Source organism: Micropterus dolomieu, linkage group LG12 (assembly GCF_021292245.1).
Source record: "Micropterus dolomieu isolate WLL.071019.BEF.003 ecotype Adirondacks linkage group LG12, ASM2129224v1, whole genome shotgun sequence".
NCBI classification, from domain to species: domain Eukaryota; kingdom Metazoa; phylum Chordata; class Actinopteri; order Centrarchiformes; family Centrarchidae; genus Micropterus; species Micropterus dolomieu.
This window is the reverse complement of record NC_060161.1, coordinates 1,006,199-1,025,134: the sequence shown is the minus strand read 5'-3', so window position 1 is coordinate 1,025,134 and position 18,936 is coordinate 1,006,199. Positions and strand designations below refer to the sequence as shown.

General features: G+C 38.2%; 2 protein-coding genes across 3 annotated transcripts in view; both read right to left on the bottom strand.

The window, feature by feature from the left end:
• Window positions 1-1,853: 1,853 nt before the first annotated feature.
• On the bottom strand, window positions 1,854-12,537 carry napba (N-ethylmaleimide-sensitive factor attachment protein, beta a). Of its 2 annotated transcripts, XM_046064994.1 has the most exons (11): window positions 12,475-12,537; window positions 11,155-11,391; window positions 8,310-8,389; window positions 7,693-7,809; window positions 4,522-4,568; window positions 4,357-4,434; window positions 4,167-4,222; window positions 3,126-3,210; window positions 2,619-2,723; window positions 2,334-2,402; window positions 1,854-2,006 (listed from the first exon to the last, which is right to left on the bottom strand). In XM_046064994.1, exons 2-11 carry the CDS (start codon window positions 11,250-11,252, stop codon window positions 1,854-1,856), a joined length of 888 nt encoding a protein of 295 aa, XP_045920950.1. In that variant the 5' UTR covers window positions 11,253-11,391; window positions 12,475-12,537. The 2 variants fall into 2 exon arrangements, with proteins under 2 accessions (XP_045920950.1, XP_045920951.1); XM_046064995.1 differs by lacking the exons at window positions 4,522-4,568; window positions 8,310-8,389; window positions 11,155-11,391; window positions 12,475-12,537 and having other exon boundaries at window positions 7,693-7,800.
• Window positions 12,538-15,497: 2,960 nt separating this feature from the next.
• Window positions 15,498-18,936, bottom strand: part of LOC123980418 (1-phosphatidylinositol 4,5-bisphosphate phosphodiesterase beta-1) — a 31,457-nt gene continuing 28,018 nt past the window's right edge. The window contains exons 28-32 of the mRNA XM_046064792.1: window positions 18,537-18,613; window positions 17,826-17,915; window positions 17,604-17,661; window positions 17,316-17,402; window positions 15,498-16,801 (exon numbers count right to left, since the gene is read on the bottom strand). Of these exons, the coding sequence (XP_045920748.1) occupies window positions 16,649-16,801; window positions 17,316-17,402; window positions 17,604-17,661; window positions 17,826-17,915; window positions 18,537-18,613 (465 nt within the window). The 3' untranslated portion in view covers window positions 15,498-16,648. The remainder of the gene's footprint in view (window positions 16,802-17,315; window positions 17,403-17,603; window positions 17,662-17,825; window positions 17,916-18,536; window positions 18,614-18,936) is intronic.

Genomic DNA, 18,936 nt, shown 5'->3' with positions numbered 1-18,936 from the left:
AAATCTATCTGTGCTTTGTTTTCACGCTTTTAAAATTAAAATATAATATACAGATACATCTGCAAATTTCCACACCGGAGACTAATTACAACAAATGATAATAACGAATTTTGTTTCATTAAGACAAACACATAAAAACATAATAGTTTAATAATGTCATATGCTACCATAAACCTTTACAACCTGTCCTATCACTTTATGTATTAAATACAGATATTTAACAGCCAGGTGCACAGTAGTAGTCCACCAGCAGTTCTAGGAATAATATACAGGGCTTAATTATGTCGTTTTTGTAATAAGCCTACTGTAAAATCATTTGCCAATACATTTGCTTACACCTATGTAGTATTTTTAAAAAGTCTGTTTATGAGTGTGGTGAGCTCACTTGGCAGAGTGCCCACATCCTTACTGCAGCTGCCCGTTTTGAGTCCATCCGGCAGGATTTTTTGCTGCATGTGGTCCCCTATCTCTCTCCCTGTTCCCTACCACTGTCCGGTCTCTCAAGTATGCACAATCATGTGCCAGGATTTCATTTCAAGTAAAGACTCTAGCCTACCTGCTGTCACCATTGAAAGCACTCCATACCTAAGCAATGACAGTTACAGTTCAGAGTTGCTTTTATATAACCTAAAACACCCTTAAATGTAATTTTAAGGGATTAAAACAAGCTTGTTTTGTGTTAAAATCAAGCATCAATTTAGTCCAGAGTGATGTTGTACTTTGGGAGCTGCCATTGCTGCAGCATGACGTCATGGCCAGCTAGTTGTTGCATTAAACAAAGTCCTCTCAGTACTACAGTCATGATGTGACCTTGATTTTACAACCACTCATTGCTGCAAGTACGCCAAGTGGTCCAACCACCTGCTTATATTCATGCTAAATGCCGGGGGAAAAAAACACCAAAAAGATCAGATATGTGGAGCGATGGCGTTTTTATTTCATCTCGGTATCTGAGGTACATATTTTACTTCACACGAATGATACCAGGCTACATGTATGTTCGTTACACGTTAGCACGACACGGAGAACACTCACATCAACATGACAACAGACATGCACAAACAAGGCAGTAGACAGGATTAAGCACTGGCGGCTGACTGCGGCGACCAACTGTTGGCCAGAACAAAAAGAACCAACCAATCACAAGAGGTGATATCACTGACTTGATGGGGCGTGGGAGTGAGGAGAGGACGAGGGGAGACAGAGAGGGATGAGAGGAGGAGGAGGAGGAGGAGGAGGAAGAAAAAATTAGGAGAGGAAGGAGAATAAAAGAAAAGAGGGGCTAATACCTAAAATATTAAGACAAATAGTAACACTGAGCACCATAATAAACAATAAATATTTTTAGTATTGGCAATAAATATCAATAATCTCATAAATAACATTATTATCTCTTCTCAGTAACATATATCCTTAAATCTGATATGAGCTTCCCGTCAAATAGTATAATTTACTTTACTGCAATGGACACACACACACACACACACTCTCTCTCTCTCTCTCTCTCTCACACGCACACACACACCTTTTTATTTCCACTCTTCCTCTTTAAATACAATTCTGTCCAGTGTTATGAGAGCAATACTGTAGGACCAGGGGGCACGGAGTCATCTAAAGGTGGTGTAAAGGTGATGCTTAGCTAGTTGGGGGTCACATGCAGACTGATATGTACAACTGTAAACTTCCTCAGTCCCACCCCCCTTTACCCCCCCTTTCATCTTTCTGCCTCCCTTTCTATCTTCATTGTGACCTTTTCTTTTTACCAAAATACATCTTTACACTGCCTTACCTGTCATTTAATTACCACCCCTCTCCCCCGTCTCCCTCCCTTCGTCCCCTATCTCTACATTTGTCTATTTCAGGTCCCCTGCGTCTCCCTGGATGGTCTTTTTGATGCGGAGCAGCATCGTGGTCAACCACTGGTCCAGACGAGACACCGAGTCGTAGTCCTTGACGGCCTCCGTGAACGCCTCGCAGTTCTGCTCCTCATGGGCTTCTAGAAGTTTCTGTGGTAACAAAACATGACACTTTAATAACACTAAGGGATGATGAGTGTGCATATTGAACACGGAAGAGCTCATATCTTTAATAAAAATGTTCAAATTAACCAACAAAATACTTGTTTAATATTCCTTAATAATTAAAACGTTTTATTATTGGCTGCTGATAACAGTAGCAAATGTGACTTTTAATAAATTTTTTACACCTTTTTAAATGACACACTAAAACTCTTCATGAAAAATTACTTTTCAGTCTGTTGTGTTCGTGTTAGTTTGGGCCGAGCATGTTTATGTTTTACAAAATGTTAGAATAGAATATGGAAATAAATGTACCTTTAACAGTTTGAGCTCTCTGGAGTCTGAGAAGGCTGGAAACATCTCCTCATATTTCTCTATGGCCAGCTGAAATACACACACACACACACACACACACACACACACAAATGTATGCATATTAGGATAAAACTGTGGATGCTTGCTTACATTCACAAATAAGGACACCATACAACGCTTTAAAATATTTAAAACTATAACTATGCATCACATGTTTGTGTGTGTCAGTATGCAAGTGGCTGCCTGACAGTCTCAGTATGGGTTCAATATGTGTGTGTGTGTTACCTTGGCGTTCAGTTCGTCCACTATGAAGTGGCACAGTGAAGCCTTGAAGAAATACTCTTTAGCATTGTACTTCAACAGAGGATTGTCCATGGTGCTCATAGCAACCTGAAACAAATGCAGAAATGCACAAAATGACTGACCTTTAAGGCAGCATGTGATCAGATCGTATGTTCTTATAATCTCATGGGGTTTCACAAATATTTTGTTTTACTGTGTGTACATGTTTATAGGTGTTTGCTTTACACACTGGAGCACTCAGAGACTTGGCTAAGTAAGGTTCTAGATAAATAATGTTTATTCATATTATAAAAAACTATTTAATTTAACACCTTACAATTCAACGCTGTCAAATAAAAAATCACAAATTACAGTCTCTGTATGAAGTTAAGTCAATATTTCTCTGACGCCACAGAAATAAATCAGAACTGAACATTAACAAATGTAATATTTATTAGATTTTGCAGTACCATACAGAGGTGTGCTAATTATTCTGTACTCAGCTGATACCTGTTCATAAATCTCAATAGCTTTCTGGTACTGCTCCAGCTGAGCGCTGTAGTGTCCGACCTTGAGAAGACATTTGTTGGCTGAGCTGAAACACACAAACAAAGAAATCCACGACTTAAAGGTTAATATGCATATTGTACATACAAATGTTTCCACCAATATCCTCACCGCCTGAGAGTAAAAACAGGAATATTTGCGAGGCCGAGCAAATATTAGAAGTCTAATTTAGATGATGGAAGTTGTATTACCATACTGTAAAGGCCAACTGGCTGTGCTGTAATACATCTATGGGATTGCGAGTCAACATTATGCACTGACCACCTCATCATATTGTTACAGGATTGCACCTTTTAGTGTGACTCAAAGCTCCAGTGTCAACAACATTTAGTCCACAGTCAGGTCAAATATCTGTGCTAAAAGGCTAACTGAAGTTAGCTACATAGTGAAAATATTTATATTTATATACATGCATGATAATCAGTCAACTTGGCAATTATCAGGTCAGCTGAGTCACTGAACTCTTTTAAGTCCTTTCTTAAAGAATACTTTTATAGGAGAGCCTTTCCTGATTTTAGATGATTTTATTTTATTCTCTTTTTATATATATGATATATTTACTTTTACCGTGTATTTTAGTCTCTTAAGTGTTTTCTTGCTTTTATTGTGTATTTGTTTTTATCTGTGTTTCATTGTCTTTGCACTTGTTAAAGCACTTTGTATTATTATTATTATTATTATTATTATTGTCATCATTCTTATTATTATGTTTTGGTTTAAACAACATCAGGAAATAACGAAAGATCTCAACACAATTTCCATGGGGACATCTTCAAATATTTTTTTTTGTCTGACAAATGGTATAACATCGAAATATATTCACATTACTGTAATGTAAGAAAAGTAAGAGCAACAAATGTTTGCCATTTTTGCTTAAAAACTGACTTAGTATTAAATTATTATTTAAGTATTAAAATAGTTGCAGAGTAATGTCCCACTGACAGGCTGACTGATTAATCAACTACTCGTTTCAGACACAAATACCTGTTAGATTCTTCTCCCTTGTAGTAGTCTGCTGCCTGCTCATAGTGAGCAATGGCCTGAAAACAAAACAAAAAACACGTAAGTCAGCACAGTAGATCACCATTTATGTTTAAATTTAAAAACCTGATTTCATGCGTAAGTTATACTAAACAAAAACATAATCAAAAATCACTAATCTACTGAGACAAACCTTTTCAATATCAACCAGCTCAGCCTCATAAACCTCCGCTATAGTGATGTGATGTTTGGCTGCGATGGTAAACCGACCCTGAAACATACACACACACATAGAGAGAATTATCAAGACAAGAATGATTGTCTCAGGGAGCAGATGGGTGGTTGAGGCAAAGCTTACCATGTCAGTGTAGATGTCAATGGCCTGATTTAGACAGTTGATGGCCTCTGGAAGGAGACAGATAAGGGGGTGAGGAGAGAAGTTATAAATACAAAGAAAATGAAAAGAGTCTGCTGAAGCCTTCCGAGTCCACTCATTCAAATTAAAACTCTTTCAGTTTTCTCCCCCTGCGACTACTAACCTGCTAACCCACAGTATTTTATTAAGCTCATCACAGGGAGAGGCAGGAGGGCTGTTGCAACATAACCCAGATATCAGTTTTCCTAGAGCAACCCAGGGACCCATTTTAATCTTCCAACAATACCACCTCAGGGTCCCAACTCTCACTGTGAAGAGAAGCGATACAGTGAGAGGCTTCCCCTCATATTTACGAAGAAAAAGAAGCAGCAAAGCACCAGTGGTGGAAGAAGTACTCTTACTTAAGTAAAAGTAGCAACAACACAGTGTAGAAATACTCTGTTAGAAGTAAAAGTTATGCATTCAAACTTTCATAAAGTATTCATCAAAATATTATATTGCCAGAAGTTAAAGTACTCATTGCAGAATGGCCCATTTCAGAATAATCTATGTTATTGGATTATAATTATTGATGCATTAATCACTTTAATGTTGCAGCTGGTAAAGGCAGAGCTAATTTTACTTGATTTATATTCTGCTGGGGAGCTTGTGAATTTAGGTCTGAGGATCAATAAAGTCTCATCTTCACCTATGATTATTTATCATAATTTATTTGTTGATTATGTTTCGTATTATTAACAAGGCCGTCACTTTGTGTTGAAAAGTGGTGGGGACATAAGGGCTCAGATTAGGGGTGTGATGATACACTTGGATCACAAGATGTGACAATGCTATTTTGAAGATATAATAGAAATGGTAAATGCTGAAATATATGGGGGGAGGTCTGGGGGTTCTCACTCAGAAAATTAGAGCAATTAACCTTTAATTCCTGCATTCTGGAGGAATTTTCTGTTCCAGTTTATGTATTTATATAAAGGTAAACAAAATTCAGATGGCAGGTGACAATTCATAAATATTAAAATATAACAGAATATAATGCAGTAATCAGCAGCTTGTTTTTTTGGCTTAAGTTACTTTTTTGGACAATGCACATTTCTTTCTTCTATATTTAAATTGCATTGCATATTTTCTTATTGTGCAAATAAACCTTTCTCAGAGTATTTTCATTTGTTAGTTAACATTTTTTGGTGCAAGGTATTTTTAGATATGTTTTAAACAAATGCTTTCAAAAAGTGACGGGGACAAAATCGGCATTTCAAAAAGTGATGGGGACATTTCGCCGGCGTCCCCTGTGTAAATGACACCTATGATTATTAATCTCAATCTGCAAACGGTATTATATCAATTTAGTGTAAAGCAGCAGAAAGTATCTCATAATTGTTCTTGACTTCTTTGCAGCGCCGCTAAACACATTTTAACAGAATTTCCCTGTTTAGACTGTATAAAAACATGGATCGATCAGCCGTGATATCACTGAAAGCCTGAGGCCCTGATTTGGGTTGCCACTGCTGGGTCACATCTTGCAAGTAACCAGGTCCAAAATAAATCAATAATCTGACCAATCCAAATACCTCCAGCAGCTGAGGAACGATGACGAAGCAGCAACCACCACAGCTGAGCACAATATTCAGAGGCTAAAGGTGATCAGGGAGAATATGTTCCTCTCTTTAGGCTGTAATGTGTTTGAAAAATGTGCTGCAAAATACTTATATTCAGTGTGTTTGCCAAAAATAGACAATCATCTGACTGAAAAAAATGCATACTATTTGACTATATCCATGAAAAACCTTCTAGTGTTGCACAATGGTATTGAGATCAGATATACTATAGGTGGATAACAGATCTATGGGAACCTCTCATAAATGACCCGGTGATCAAATTGACTTAATTCAAATCGGGAAGGAGACATTCCTGACATATCCATGTAACATATATGATATGTGTGTACATGATTTGCCTGTACAAAATAGTAACTGAGGGAAAGTGAGTATAAATGTGTGTTAAATGTGTCCTTTGTAAGATCTTTTATTATTTATTTTTGTTGTTTGTTTGTTTCCTTCCTTCTCCTTTAGCTTAGCGCCAACGATCAACAATGTGAAAATGTCTTGTGCATTGTTTTGAAGCAAATTAAATCAAATTATGAAAGAAATGACATGTACATTAATATAAGAGTTTGCCCATATTGCCTGCTCCTACATAGAGGTGTAGAGGCTCTTTTGTGACTAGCTTTGAAAAAAAATACAACCACCATACAACATCTTGCACCCGATATAGTCAGGTGCACATCCTGTGTTGACGCCACACTTTCCTGCCACAATAGTCAGAGACTCCAGGCAAAAAATAAGGTTTCCAGGTTCACACACACACACACACGTGGATTAGCATGTAGAAAAATATTTTAGATCAGGTCTTTAAGCATCTGTAAATTTGGGAACACATAAAGACTGATTTCTGCCAACACACACCACAACTGGACAACTCAGTAGTTACAGAAGAAAAGAATGAATAACAAATAACGAAGAGCTGAGCAGCACCTCAAATCCAGTGAAAACACAAGTTCTTGCAAGCGCCTATACCAATGTAGATATGGACATCTATCAACTGCTTATTTATGAGATGAAGATGAAGAAACTGAGAAAAGAAGGCAAATTTGCGTGAAATGGTGGATGCAGAGAAATGGCAACCGCAACAGGAAGGACTGAGAGTGACTTTGATCGGAAAGCAAACAAATTTATAAACAACACATACGCACATTATTTGAACTCCCAGCTGATATGAACCTTTGATTTTATCTCAGGATTATAAACAGCAACCTGTCAAAACTAGACTCCAAATCCAACATATAATAAGCCCAATCATCTGTGTAGCTACTTGTTTATGTGCTTTTAACCATGCATTTACGCCTGATGTTTTCTTTTCTTACATAACAAAAGTGATAAACATGTTTTATGTCAGGTACTAATGGTCCTATTTGGGAAGAAAGAAAGAAACTGTATGAAATATAAAGACTAAATCTTCTGTTTTTAACATCTTTTTGGAAAACATGGCATTTAAGTTTGTAGGAGTAACTGCGACAGAACAGAGCTGCAGTGGATAAGATCCTCGATCACTGACTCCACCATGTGTGTGTGTTTGTAAGACAGCAGTGCTCACCCTGTGGGTCGGCCTTCTTGTAGGCGTTGCCGGCATCGACGAAGCTGGTGGCAGAGTCCAGTTTGTTTTGGAGCTGCATGTGGAGCCGAGCGGCCTGACAGAAAGCATTCCCCGCAGCTAGACACACACACACAGCCGCAGTTTGAGTGGGAAAAGCCTAAATTAATGCATTTGTAATCCAAATTCAGTTTCTATTTGTACTAAACCTGTGTTACTCTCGCTGATCTACATGACTGTGTTCACAATTTTGTCTGTCAACACATCAGGCTGCAGAAACATCAAAACACACAACTAAACAGCTATTATTGGCACATCTAGAGCACACACTGGTTTCTGCAGCCAAGAATGTCTCCCTTATCTGTCCATACTGTCCTGAATTTACCTACATGTATGTATGTATGTATGTATATATTTAAAGATCTTATTGCTGTACATGGTAATATCATACTGCCTTCAGGCTGTTGAATCATTTATATCCTGTTAAAATGTGGATGGAACAAAATATTCAAATAAATGTGTGTGTGGGTGTTTATGTGGGAGTTTGTTTGTTTGTGCACAGTGTGTTTTTTTGTATGCATTATAACATATATATATATGTGTGTGTGTGTGTCACCTACCACTCCAGTTCTTTGCCATCTTAAACATGTTGGCTGCTCTGGCGTACATTTCACAGGCATCCTCCACCTTATGGTTTCCCCTGTATAACACACACACACACACACACACACACACACGAAAGGCAAAGACAAACAAAAGTATTTGTTTACTTTTCTTTTATTCTAATTGTTTATTTATTTTAATCTAAGTTGCAAACTGCCCCACTTTAACTTTGTCCCAATATGAAAGGGCATATTGGGGGACGTGCAACTAGCGCGTGTGGTCCAGCAGCTGAGGATACTTTCACCCTGCAGCCAAAACTCTCTAAACTCTCCCTCCTATGAGGCAAAACCTTTTTTAATGCAGTATGAATAGATATAAAACTCAAATGGACTTCAGTTTCATATTTGAATTAGGTTAATTTGTGTATCTGACTCATCTCTACAGTAGTATATATATATATATATATATATATATATATATATATACATAAATATCTGTGTGTGGCCAGGTGACTGCAGCTTGAACTAGTTCACACAGTGTTTTCTCCATGGGACAGAGCTCGGGCTTTGCCGTTCTGCATCTGTTTCATGGAGAAGAACAACATGGACAAAGGTGAAGCAAGCAGCCAGTGTAGAGACAGAAAGGTCACAAATTCAGATTTGAAGTTCATAACATTGGTGTGTATTTTCATTTGCCATAACAGAACTCGATAAAGTTAATATCTGGCTCTCTGTGCATTTCTGAATATGGTGGAAGGGAGTCCTCCAGTTTGTTGTTTACTTCGGGTAAAAGCGTGATAGTCAGTATCTTACAGAGAAATCTGCTGTAGAAAAAACATGCGACAACAAAGATATTAAAAAATGTTCATTATGCCGATAATGAAGATCCTGTATCTTGTTCAAGTCTTTATTTATCAAACAGACAAGGTTTTAATCAATCAAGGATTTTCATCAGAAGTGTTCTGGTTTGTGAGCAGTGGACAATGTTTGGGATCTTGTTATTATCATTTGTTCTGTGGTGGCTTTTCCAACACACTTGTCTTTTTTAGAGGCACATTTCTAGTTTATACCACTGAAATGAAACGTATTGGTTCCTGTATCATCAGTCAAAATGAACATACGGATTTGCAACTTTAAGGCGAGTCTACACACATTTTAAGATCACACACTTATTTACCGTTGATGCACAGTGGATTCTCACAACCTGCCAAAACCACTAAATGACCCCCGCTGAGTTTGCTTCATCTCTTAACTAACTCGGTGCTGAGGCTCATTAAAAAAACATGCTGGTGCTCATGTGGGTGAAACAGACGTGACCCACTTTAGTTTGAGGACCACTGCCTGATTACAGAATCAAGTGGTATGATGTTATTTATCTGTAACATTGATTTAATATCATGAAGATGAAAAATGTGAACACAGCGGGGCGGGGGGGGGAAAGTGGTACAATATGCTGTATCTACATTTGAATTTTACTAATTTGGTTAATGTTTTAAAACTTCTTGTACCTCGATGTGAAACTGATTATATTGCCTTAGTTTATATTTCTTCTTCATGTATTCTTGTGGTTATCTATATCTTAAGCTTTAAGCTGCAGATAACAATTATTTTAAGTATTGATAATTGTTTGCTACAATGTCAGAAAATATCTGTCACAAGTTCCTAAAGCACAAGGATGTCTTCAAATCTCTGGTTTGTCCTACCAACAATCCAAACCGGATATTATTATTATCACACATATTAAATAGTGTTTAAATGTGTTAAAATGTTCCTGTAGATCAAGTTTCAGGCCTTAATTGAGCCTTGAACCTTGTATGTCAGTCCACTTTTGAGTTCCTTTTATTATATCTATTTCATGTGAATTTTTACTCCACTTTCTGCATTTATCCACAATTTCGATCCAATATATCTATCTGGTTACATCATTTCAAATTTATATTCCAGTCTTTCCATTTTACTTGTAAACATCCGCCACTCCCACACATTAAGGTCCACTCCCATCTGCGCTCTCTCTCTCTCTCTCTGTCTCTGTCTCTCTCTCTCTCTCTCTCTCTCTCTCTCTCTCTCTCTCTCTCTCTCTCTCTCTCTGTCTCTGTCTCTCTCTCTCTCTCTCTCTCTCTGTCTCTGTCTCTCTCTCTCTCTGTCTCTGTCTCTCTCTCTGTCTCTCTCTCTCTCTCTCCCTCTCTCTCTGTCTCTCTCTCTCTCTCTCTCTCTCTCTCTCTCTCTGTCTCTGTCTCTCTCTCTCTCTCTCTGTCTCACACACACACACCTAAACCACATAAAAAACCAGCCCCCGCATCACCACATCACCACCGACTGTCTTCTGGCACACCGGCCTTGCTGCGCTGCTCTCCCCGCCTCCCTGCATCTCTTACCCGGCCTCACGCTCCGTACGAGCCCGCTCACATTCTGCAGCAGCAGCAGGCGATGTGCCACATTTTTACATTTCTCTTGCATCACAAGCCACGACACGCAGGCCACATTATCTGCGATGCTGCGATGACAGTTCATTTTTGGCACACAATCATTGAAAAGGGAAGCTCTGGTAATCCTTGGAGAAATATTTCAGGAGGACACAATGTCATAGTGAAAGTTATCAGCTCCAAGAGTATACGATCTGATCAGGCCTATAAAATTTAACAATACAGGGTCTGATCGGGCCTCTAAAGCTTAAGCACCACATAAACGCAATACGGCTAGGCCTTTAATATTATAAGGATGTTACAGAAATTTTTCCGTCAAGAAAATCAGAAGCACTTAAGAGGCTTTGATGGGCCCCAATCTCTCCACCAAACCAAAATGAGAGCGAGAGAGAAAGAAAGAGAGAGGTAAACAGAGACAGTGAAGAGAGGGCATCCTTTACCCGAACATCCCTCCGAGGAAGGATCCAGACGCTTTGACCTTTTTGTCGGCTTCAGCCATCAGCTGCATGGCCTCCTTCTCTTTGCCGGTGTTGTCCATGGCGAGCTGGGTCTGCCGCTGGAGGAGTGATGGGAGGAAAACAGGCCGATGTTCCGCAGTGGACGGAGAGGAGAGCAGAGCAGAGGGGTTGACGTCTGGTGCTGATGGGTGCTGATGCTGAGAGGCTGCAGCTCTTCTTCTGCGGAGAGAGAAAGGTCATTTGTGGCTCATTGCCACCATCTGCTGGAAACAATCGGAGAGGCTAACAGTCTAGTTAAAGTTAAGTGGTTTTTAGATTGTTTTACGTTTGTAGGGTGTTTTTTTTTTTTTTGTGTAGCCAACTGTACTGGTCACATGTTTTGTATTTGTTTTGTTTTGTTTTTGTTCATGTGTTGTTCTTGGATATTTTAATCTTGCAGCTACCGTGACTGCAAGTCAAGTTTCTCACTTGGGATAATAAAATTACCTGAACTAAACTGAACTGATCTAGAAGTGGGCCCCAAAAAACAACAGACTTACAAAAAGAAACATTATTATATTTACTCGATTACCTGTAGTGGTGATATCCGTCTCTTAGATTTAGCGCCCACTCACATAAAATAAAGGAAAGTTGAATTTTGTTTGTGGTTCACATAACATTTATTAATTTGATTTTTTTTTAAATAAGGGCAACACCTCTTTGCAAAAGCATTACTCTAATTACTCTAGATAACTCTGGATGTGAAGCGATTTTAACAGGACCTAATTATTCTGTATAAAATTCCCAAAGTTGTCAATTTTAAAGAAAATAATAGCTTGAATGTTTGAGCATCAAATTTCTCCTTAAACATCCCACATTACGCCAATTAGCTAATTTCCCCCAATGATTAATGCTTGACATATGGCCACTAGGGGGCAGTAGAACCATTCAGCAAGCTGAAACACACACATTTCTGACATATCACCTTAAAGAGGTCATATTGTACTAATTTTTAGATTCATATTTTTATTTAGGGGTTGTACGAGAACAGGTTTACATGGTATAATTTTCAAAAAACACCATATTATTGTCACACTGCACATTGCTGCAGCACTGCTTTTCACCCTGTTTTAAATGCTCCATTTTAGCTATGAAGTGAAGCATCTCACTTCTATAAAATCTTTGTTGGGAGTTGCACATGTACAGTACCTAGGTAAGGACAACTAGCCAATAGGGCAGGCACTGACCAGCAAGGTAGAGTGAAGTAAAGTTCTTAGTTTATCTTTCATACGTTACGTTTTAATAACTGTGTCTCTACATCACCTTAACAACTTTATGTCCACTGACAGCCTGGAGAGTATCTAAGTGCAGTAGGGAGGGTAGAGGTGAGGGGAGGCAGCGGGCGTACGTCTTGTAACGGTGCTCTGCAGCTCAGTGTGTTTCTCCACCGGCGTTTCTGTGGGCGTGGCACACCTTAACGCAGATAGGTTACAGAAGTTAAGGCTGGACTACAATCAAGCTGTTCAGGCAGTTCAGGAGCAGTGTTTACTGTGGGAGACGGTAAATTCCTTTGAGGCGGAATTCGGGCTTTTTTAATTTGCAAACTTAATACATATACAAAATAAATATATAACACAATAAAGGAAAGCCAAAAAAAGACCCCAATGATGCAATAATCAGTGTTTTTATAGTAACAACAGCTCACATGACTACGGTACTTGCATGGGAAGGGAATGAACATCCTACACTGAAGTTTCTCTCAGCACTCTCCACTGCATGCAGCTAGTTTTAGTGAAAAGGCTCTGTGATAAATCCACTGTAGGCTACATCACATGCTCAGCACCAAAGAGCATTAGTTGGTGGAAACTAAACTCAGAGCTAAAATGAGTGAATACTGGACAGATGGTCACAAACATGAATCCAAAATGAATGATGCTGCTTCTCTGTGACTGCTGGATGTGTGCAATAACACACTGTTGGCAAACAAGTTCCCCATACCTATGAAAAGGAAATAATACGTTAGTGTTGTCTTTACAGCTGGTTTGGTGCTGCGCAGGAAGTGTCAATAAATGTATCAGAGCTTTTTTGTTAAAGCTGCTGCTGGAAATGAGGTTGAGAAAGAGAGGAGTCTGAATCACAGCAAATGTGCAGTAAAACAAACAATGAGCTAAAAGAGGCTAAAAAAAGATCTGAGAAACTGCACAACTGGTGACTTTCTGTGGTAATGTGATGAACACATTTCAAATAACACAGATTCATTAATCCGATGTTATTATTAAATAATATTGATTAGTGAAGTTTAGAATCTCGGATGCAAATTTCTATTGGCTTTTAATTGAAGAGTTCTTGTGCATCATTTTAAACACATTATTTGTAATTACTTTGACATATTTAATATCTTTGGTCATCTTGTGATCATGAGTAGAAATGAAAAAATAACTTCCTCTAACTCCTAACATCTAACATGCACTTCCTGTGCTCTTCTTCTTCTATCCCCTTACAATTATCTTGTGTTGACTGCACTTTTTTGTTAACCCTTACTTCTTTCCCTAGGTATTTACCCCATTTATGTGATGTTAGCTCTTACTAGTATTTATTGCTGCTCTTACTAGTATGTATTGTCCTGCTGTATTTGATGCTCTGTTGATGCTTGTTCCTCAAATATAAGTCGCTTTGGATAAAAGCGACCAAATGAGTAAATGTAATGTAATTTAAATGTGGGTTTAAACATGTAATAATTGACTTACTGAAGGTTCACTTAAGTTAAGTTAAAATGGACTATTAAGAAAAAATGCAAATAATATGACACAAGTGAGGTCTGCAAGGTAAATACAAAAATAAATAAAACAAATACCGTACATTTTGAAAGAAAACAAATTAATTTCTCATAGAGAGATTAATAAAGTTGATGTCTTCTTTTTAAATAAATAGACAAACAAATAAGCCATCCACAATAAGCAACAAATCCAAATTTATATATTCACTATATATATATTCAATTTATTTATTAAATGTCCATACTGTCAATGACTTCGACAGGCAGAAAGTTTACTTATTGTAGTCCAAACAAAATAATGACAGACCATCTCTCAGCTTGAAACCCTCCTCCACCTTCCTCCCCCATGACGAGTACATAGCACACTGCCTCTCTGTGAAAGCCCACATTATCTTGCTCACACACAAAATTACAGCAACAGCAGAGTTTTGTGTACAGACACGAGTGCAGTGGGTTTGTCTTGATGTGAATGACAACAGCAATTACCTCCTCTCACACGCCTCACCAGAGCATGTTAAAAGTTAATGCAGCTGAGATCCTATAGGACTGTAGCACTCGTAATATCAACTGCTAACACCTCATTTTTTAGATCAAATCTTTTTAATAGTCTTTGAATTAAAATAGCATTCAGTAAAACCAAGAAACAATTCAACTGGCAGAGAAATCCAAGACAATAAAGCATGCTCAGTTTAATCACTAAAGCAAGGGTGCGTTCAGCAAGACATTTTGTTGGAGAACCTCAGCCACTTTGTAGACTTAAACATGTTTTTAACAGATAATTTTGACCTACAGTGGTGACAGAATAGTGAGGTACTTTAATGTTAGCACACAGAGTTAGCAGCTGAGTCTAAAATATTGCCATCGAAACTGCAGTGTAGGCTACCTTAATGAGGTCGGGTACAGACCGTGGCCAAGATTGTTCAATCTCAATCAACAGTGGCTTAAATTTTAAGAAACGGTTCCCTGCAAAAAAGGTTGTTGAACACAGCTTAAGCCTTAGTTGTATACGTCCGGAAGAAAAGCAAAACATGGAAAATGTTCCGACAGATATTTTCTAGAAGATCACTGTACAAAGAGTGACAAGCTCCGATCATTTTACATTTTTACAAAAAAAAAAAGGTTGACTTTGCACTCTAAAACTATTTTAACAGTTTTATAAATTGTTTATGTTCTTGATCCTTAATTATCATGAAAATAACAATCAATAAATAGAGAGATCATCCGAGTGATGACTCTGTTAAAACAACTTTCACATCAAAACAAATAAATCATGCAGTGGCAGCAAACTTTGAGGCTCTTCCACATCTAACAGGACATCCAACCGTCAGACCATTAGTACAGCAGGCGAAGGGAACTGGTGGGATGTTGCTGCTACTGGTCAGAAAACTCTGATCATTTAAAAAAAAAAATAGGTGAATTTTATCGCATAATTTTTCTGTGCAAATCCTCCTAGTTCCCTTAAACTTTAGCAAAGTACATCAATCCATAAATGTCTTAGGCTAACAGTCATGCTATGAAAAATCATTTTAATAACTTAACAGAAATTGCCATTGAGATACATTTTCTCCAATAATCTCAAGAAGAAATAAATAAATAAGAATAAATAAATAAATAAGTGCATAATCAAAGCAAATAAGTGAGGATTCAATAAATGATCCAGTCGCCTATCGCATAAATCTTGCAACAAGTGTGTCAACATACTCATTCATGGTCTGAATATGGGCTTTATCCCTGTTAAGGTCTTACTTGTTACACAGATGACTGTCAGCTTTAAAAACAACCCCATAAAACGGCCTGATAATATGCTCTTGAAAAGTATATAATATTGACATTACGCTATGGTATGTGTGTTATCTTGTACTGCTGCGTACATCATTCTGTATTTTTAAAGTATGCAACATTTCTAATTCTACATTATTTCAAACTAGCAAAATGTGGTGGATAAATCTCCATCATTACCACTGAACTCCAGATGCTCCAGCAAAGCTGCTCAGAGGCCAAAAGATCAGACTGTCCATATGCATCGGAAGTTTCAGAGTGGGAATGTGTGCAACTATATGAAAAGAGAGCATTGCAAAAAATGATAAATAAGTGTTTATAAGACACAGCTGAGGAACTAGCAGTGCCCATTGTAGAAGTCGTCGAGGCCGCCACGGTGGCTGACTAATAAGAAGATAAAATAGCTGCTTAGAGTTTGTTGAACGCTGCTCAAAAAAACGTGTGGTTTGGATTCGTAGCATTTGTGTAACATTGTGTAACATCTCTCCATGTGCATATAAAATAGAGACCGTCCTGGAGTCTGATGTATGTACACTGATATTCAAATGTATGAACACAAATAAATAGTACAAACTGTCAGATAGATAGATAGATAGATAGATAGATTGATTCAGTTGTCCTCTAAAATAACAAGTGAAAGAAAATAAGACTAAATGGGTTCTGATTAAATGCTGAAGTACAGCAAAGTGCATGCTTGAATGGAATTAAAAAATAAATCATTAAAGCATTCTTCCATTAAAAAGAAAAGTAACAGTCTTTATAATCTTGATATCTCTTCTGCTTTTATTTACTCCCGCACTAGCCTTTCATCAATGCTTCCCTTTTGCATTTCTTACTTCCTTGTATTTTGATCCACTTCTTGATTCACTCCACTCTGCTTCCATTGATTCATCGATTCTTCTTCTTCACACTCCCATGACTCGTCTGCACATTTGTTTCTCTTCAGTCCTCCTCTGACAGAGCTTCGTGTGGGGTCGATGACCGGGACTTGCTGTGACCTCTAACCTCCGTCTTCCTGTCCTGCAGAAAGTCTTCAATCTCTCCGGGCAAACACTGGAACCTCTCCTGAAAATCTGCCTCCACGGCCCCTTGCAGCTGAAGAGAGACAAGAGAATTGTGATTCATAATTGATTACAGATTTCTTTCAGACAGATTGCCTGCTGATGGTTTGTTCAGCAGACACCACGATTAGCTACTGCTGCAAACAAATCAGGAATCGAATCAGTTAAAGGTACTGGTGATGGCTCAGTTCCCAGTTAAAACACAGAAATTTGCATTGTTCATTTCCTACTGTTGATACAGATGGGTTACACATTTAGAAATACAACCAGCTGTTGTCAGTCATTACTACCAACAGCTGAGGAACTCCAACTCCAACTCAAACGCCCAATGTTGACGTCAGTACTGATGCCAAAGCTGTGTAGATGTGGAGCTACAGACAGCAGCAGCAGAAGACATTTCTTGCTGTGTGGAGCATTCGAGTGAAGTATGCAAAGTGGTAGGAGGTGCATTTTCACTGAGGCAGGACAGAACAATTAAATTAACCTCATAATATACAGAAACTGGCAAACCAGAGACTAGAAAAAGACAATTTACATGTGTATTTTACCTTTGGTTTCTGGTCTTGTATCTCCTGCAGGAGCTCGCTGTGCTGTTCCACCAGCTGATCGTGGCGCTTCGCCTGAGTCTCCTCAAGCTGGAGAAAAAAACAACAAACAGACAAACAGTCTAAGAGTCTAATGAAGCGTTTTATGATTGAAGAGAGACTGGGATACAGCTAGACAGGGAGAAAATGTCCCAAACATTTTCATCATCGTCACAACAGTATTCAGTCTATAGAAAAACCCATTTAAAAATCCTGTGCTGCTTTAAACCAGATTCTCCATCCTCTGCTCACCCGTTTTATGTTCTGGACGACTTCATTGACGTAGGACTTATTGATCTCCATCTTCTCTCTGGTAACACACAGTCAGAGGGGTTTGAGCTAAATATTTTTCTCTTCTGAAAAGACTAGCTGGATGGATCAGTGCATGAAGTAGATGAAGGAGCTGCAGCAGGTATCTAGGGTGAGCTGCAGTAGATTAATATCGGTGTGTGTCAGTGTATTTATGGATCGTACTCTTCAGCCAGATGTTTCTCTTTGGTCTTTGCTTGGTTGATCTTCTCTGTTCTCCTTCGATCCATCTGCCTCTTCAGCTCTTTTTTCTCCCTGTAGCAGCAAGGCAAGCCAAGGCAAGGCAACTTTATTTGTATAGCACAATTATACATACACAAGGGCAGGTCAATGTGCTTTACATGGTACAAAAGCATCCAAACAAAAAGTGTATATACTGCATATGGCAAACATAAAATGCTAAATTACAGGTAGGTGTGTTCGGAGTTGAAAATGGTTGAATCTGCAGCAGGAAAAGTGTTAAAATGTGAAAATGTGGTAAAAGGTGCTTACTGGCCAACCTTAAGATGTTGTAAGAATGATATTTCTTGGTGGGAAAGTGACCTTTCTAAAATCCAAAGATGTCCCTGGTCAAAGTCAACATGTCAGTTCTACTTCTAATCTTAAAAAACTAGATTTTCAAGTTGCAAACATAACCATGTTTTGGATTTGTTTCTTAAAGCTTTACTTTTCAGATTTTTTCTATGTCATGGCATCAGACTTTTTACTAGTACATACTGTGAGCATGACAAGTAGCTCTGGAACAGCTCGGAGGAAATGCTCCTGAAGCTACGGCTGCTATGAAAGTAGCTCTTAACAATTTAATTCTCTGTGTAATTCCCCACGGATGTTTAACACCCTAATGTGTGTTATTTTAGTCCCACATGTGTAACTTACTTGTCACAGATATCTTTGAGTTTCTTCATCTGGGAGTTGTGACTTTCCTCCGCCAGATTGCTCAGTCGCTCTGTCAGCTGGAGGAAACAGAAACTCTTAACTTCTCAACAGTTTACTTTGATATTTATTTAGTATCTCATTACTGTGCAAAGCATACTGGGCCGACCTAAGACAGGGCCTGTGGAACGTAAAACTAATTACCACAGAACCTGGTTCCTCAAACCCTGAATGTAAAACACAGCATATAACCTAATATCACAGAACAGAAGCTTTTTAATGAAATCAAGTTTTTATTAATTTCATTATATTGTTATGTTGTCCTTCATTCAATGACACTTATTTAGCATTTTGAATTTTTTTTTATTCTGAACTTCCCATGTCAAATGAACTTCCTTCAACA

Coding starts and splice junctions, on each gene's coding strand:
- napba (XM_046064994.1), bottom strand. CDS start 11,252: ATGGACAACACCGGCAAAGAGAAGGAGGCCATGCAGCTGATGGCTGAA. Junction 3,211..4,166: donor AAGGGAGAAGAATCTAACAG/GTATTTGTGTCT, acceptor TGTGTGTTTCAG/CTCAGCCAACAAATGTCTTC. Junction 2,724..3,125: donor CTATTGAGATTTATGAACAG/GTATCAGCTGAG, acceptor CATTTGTTTCAG/GTTGCTATGAGCACCATGGA.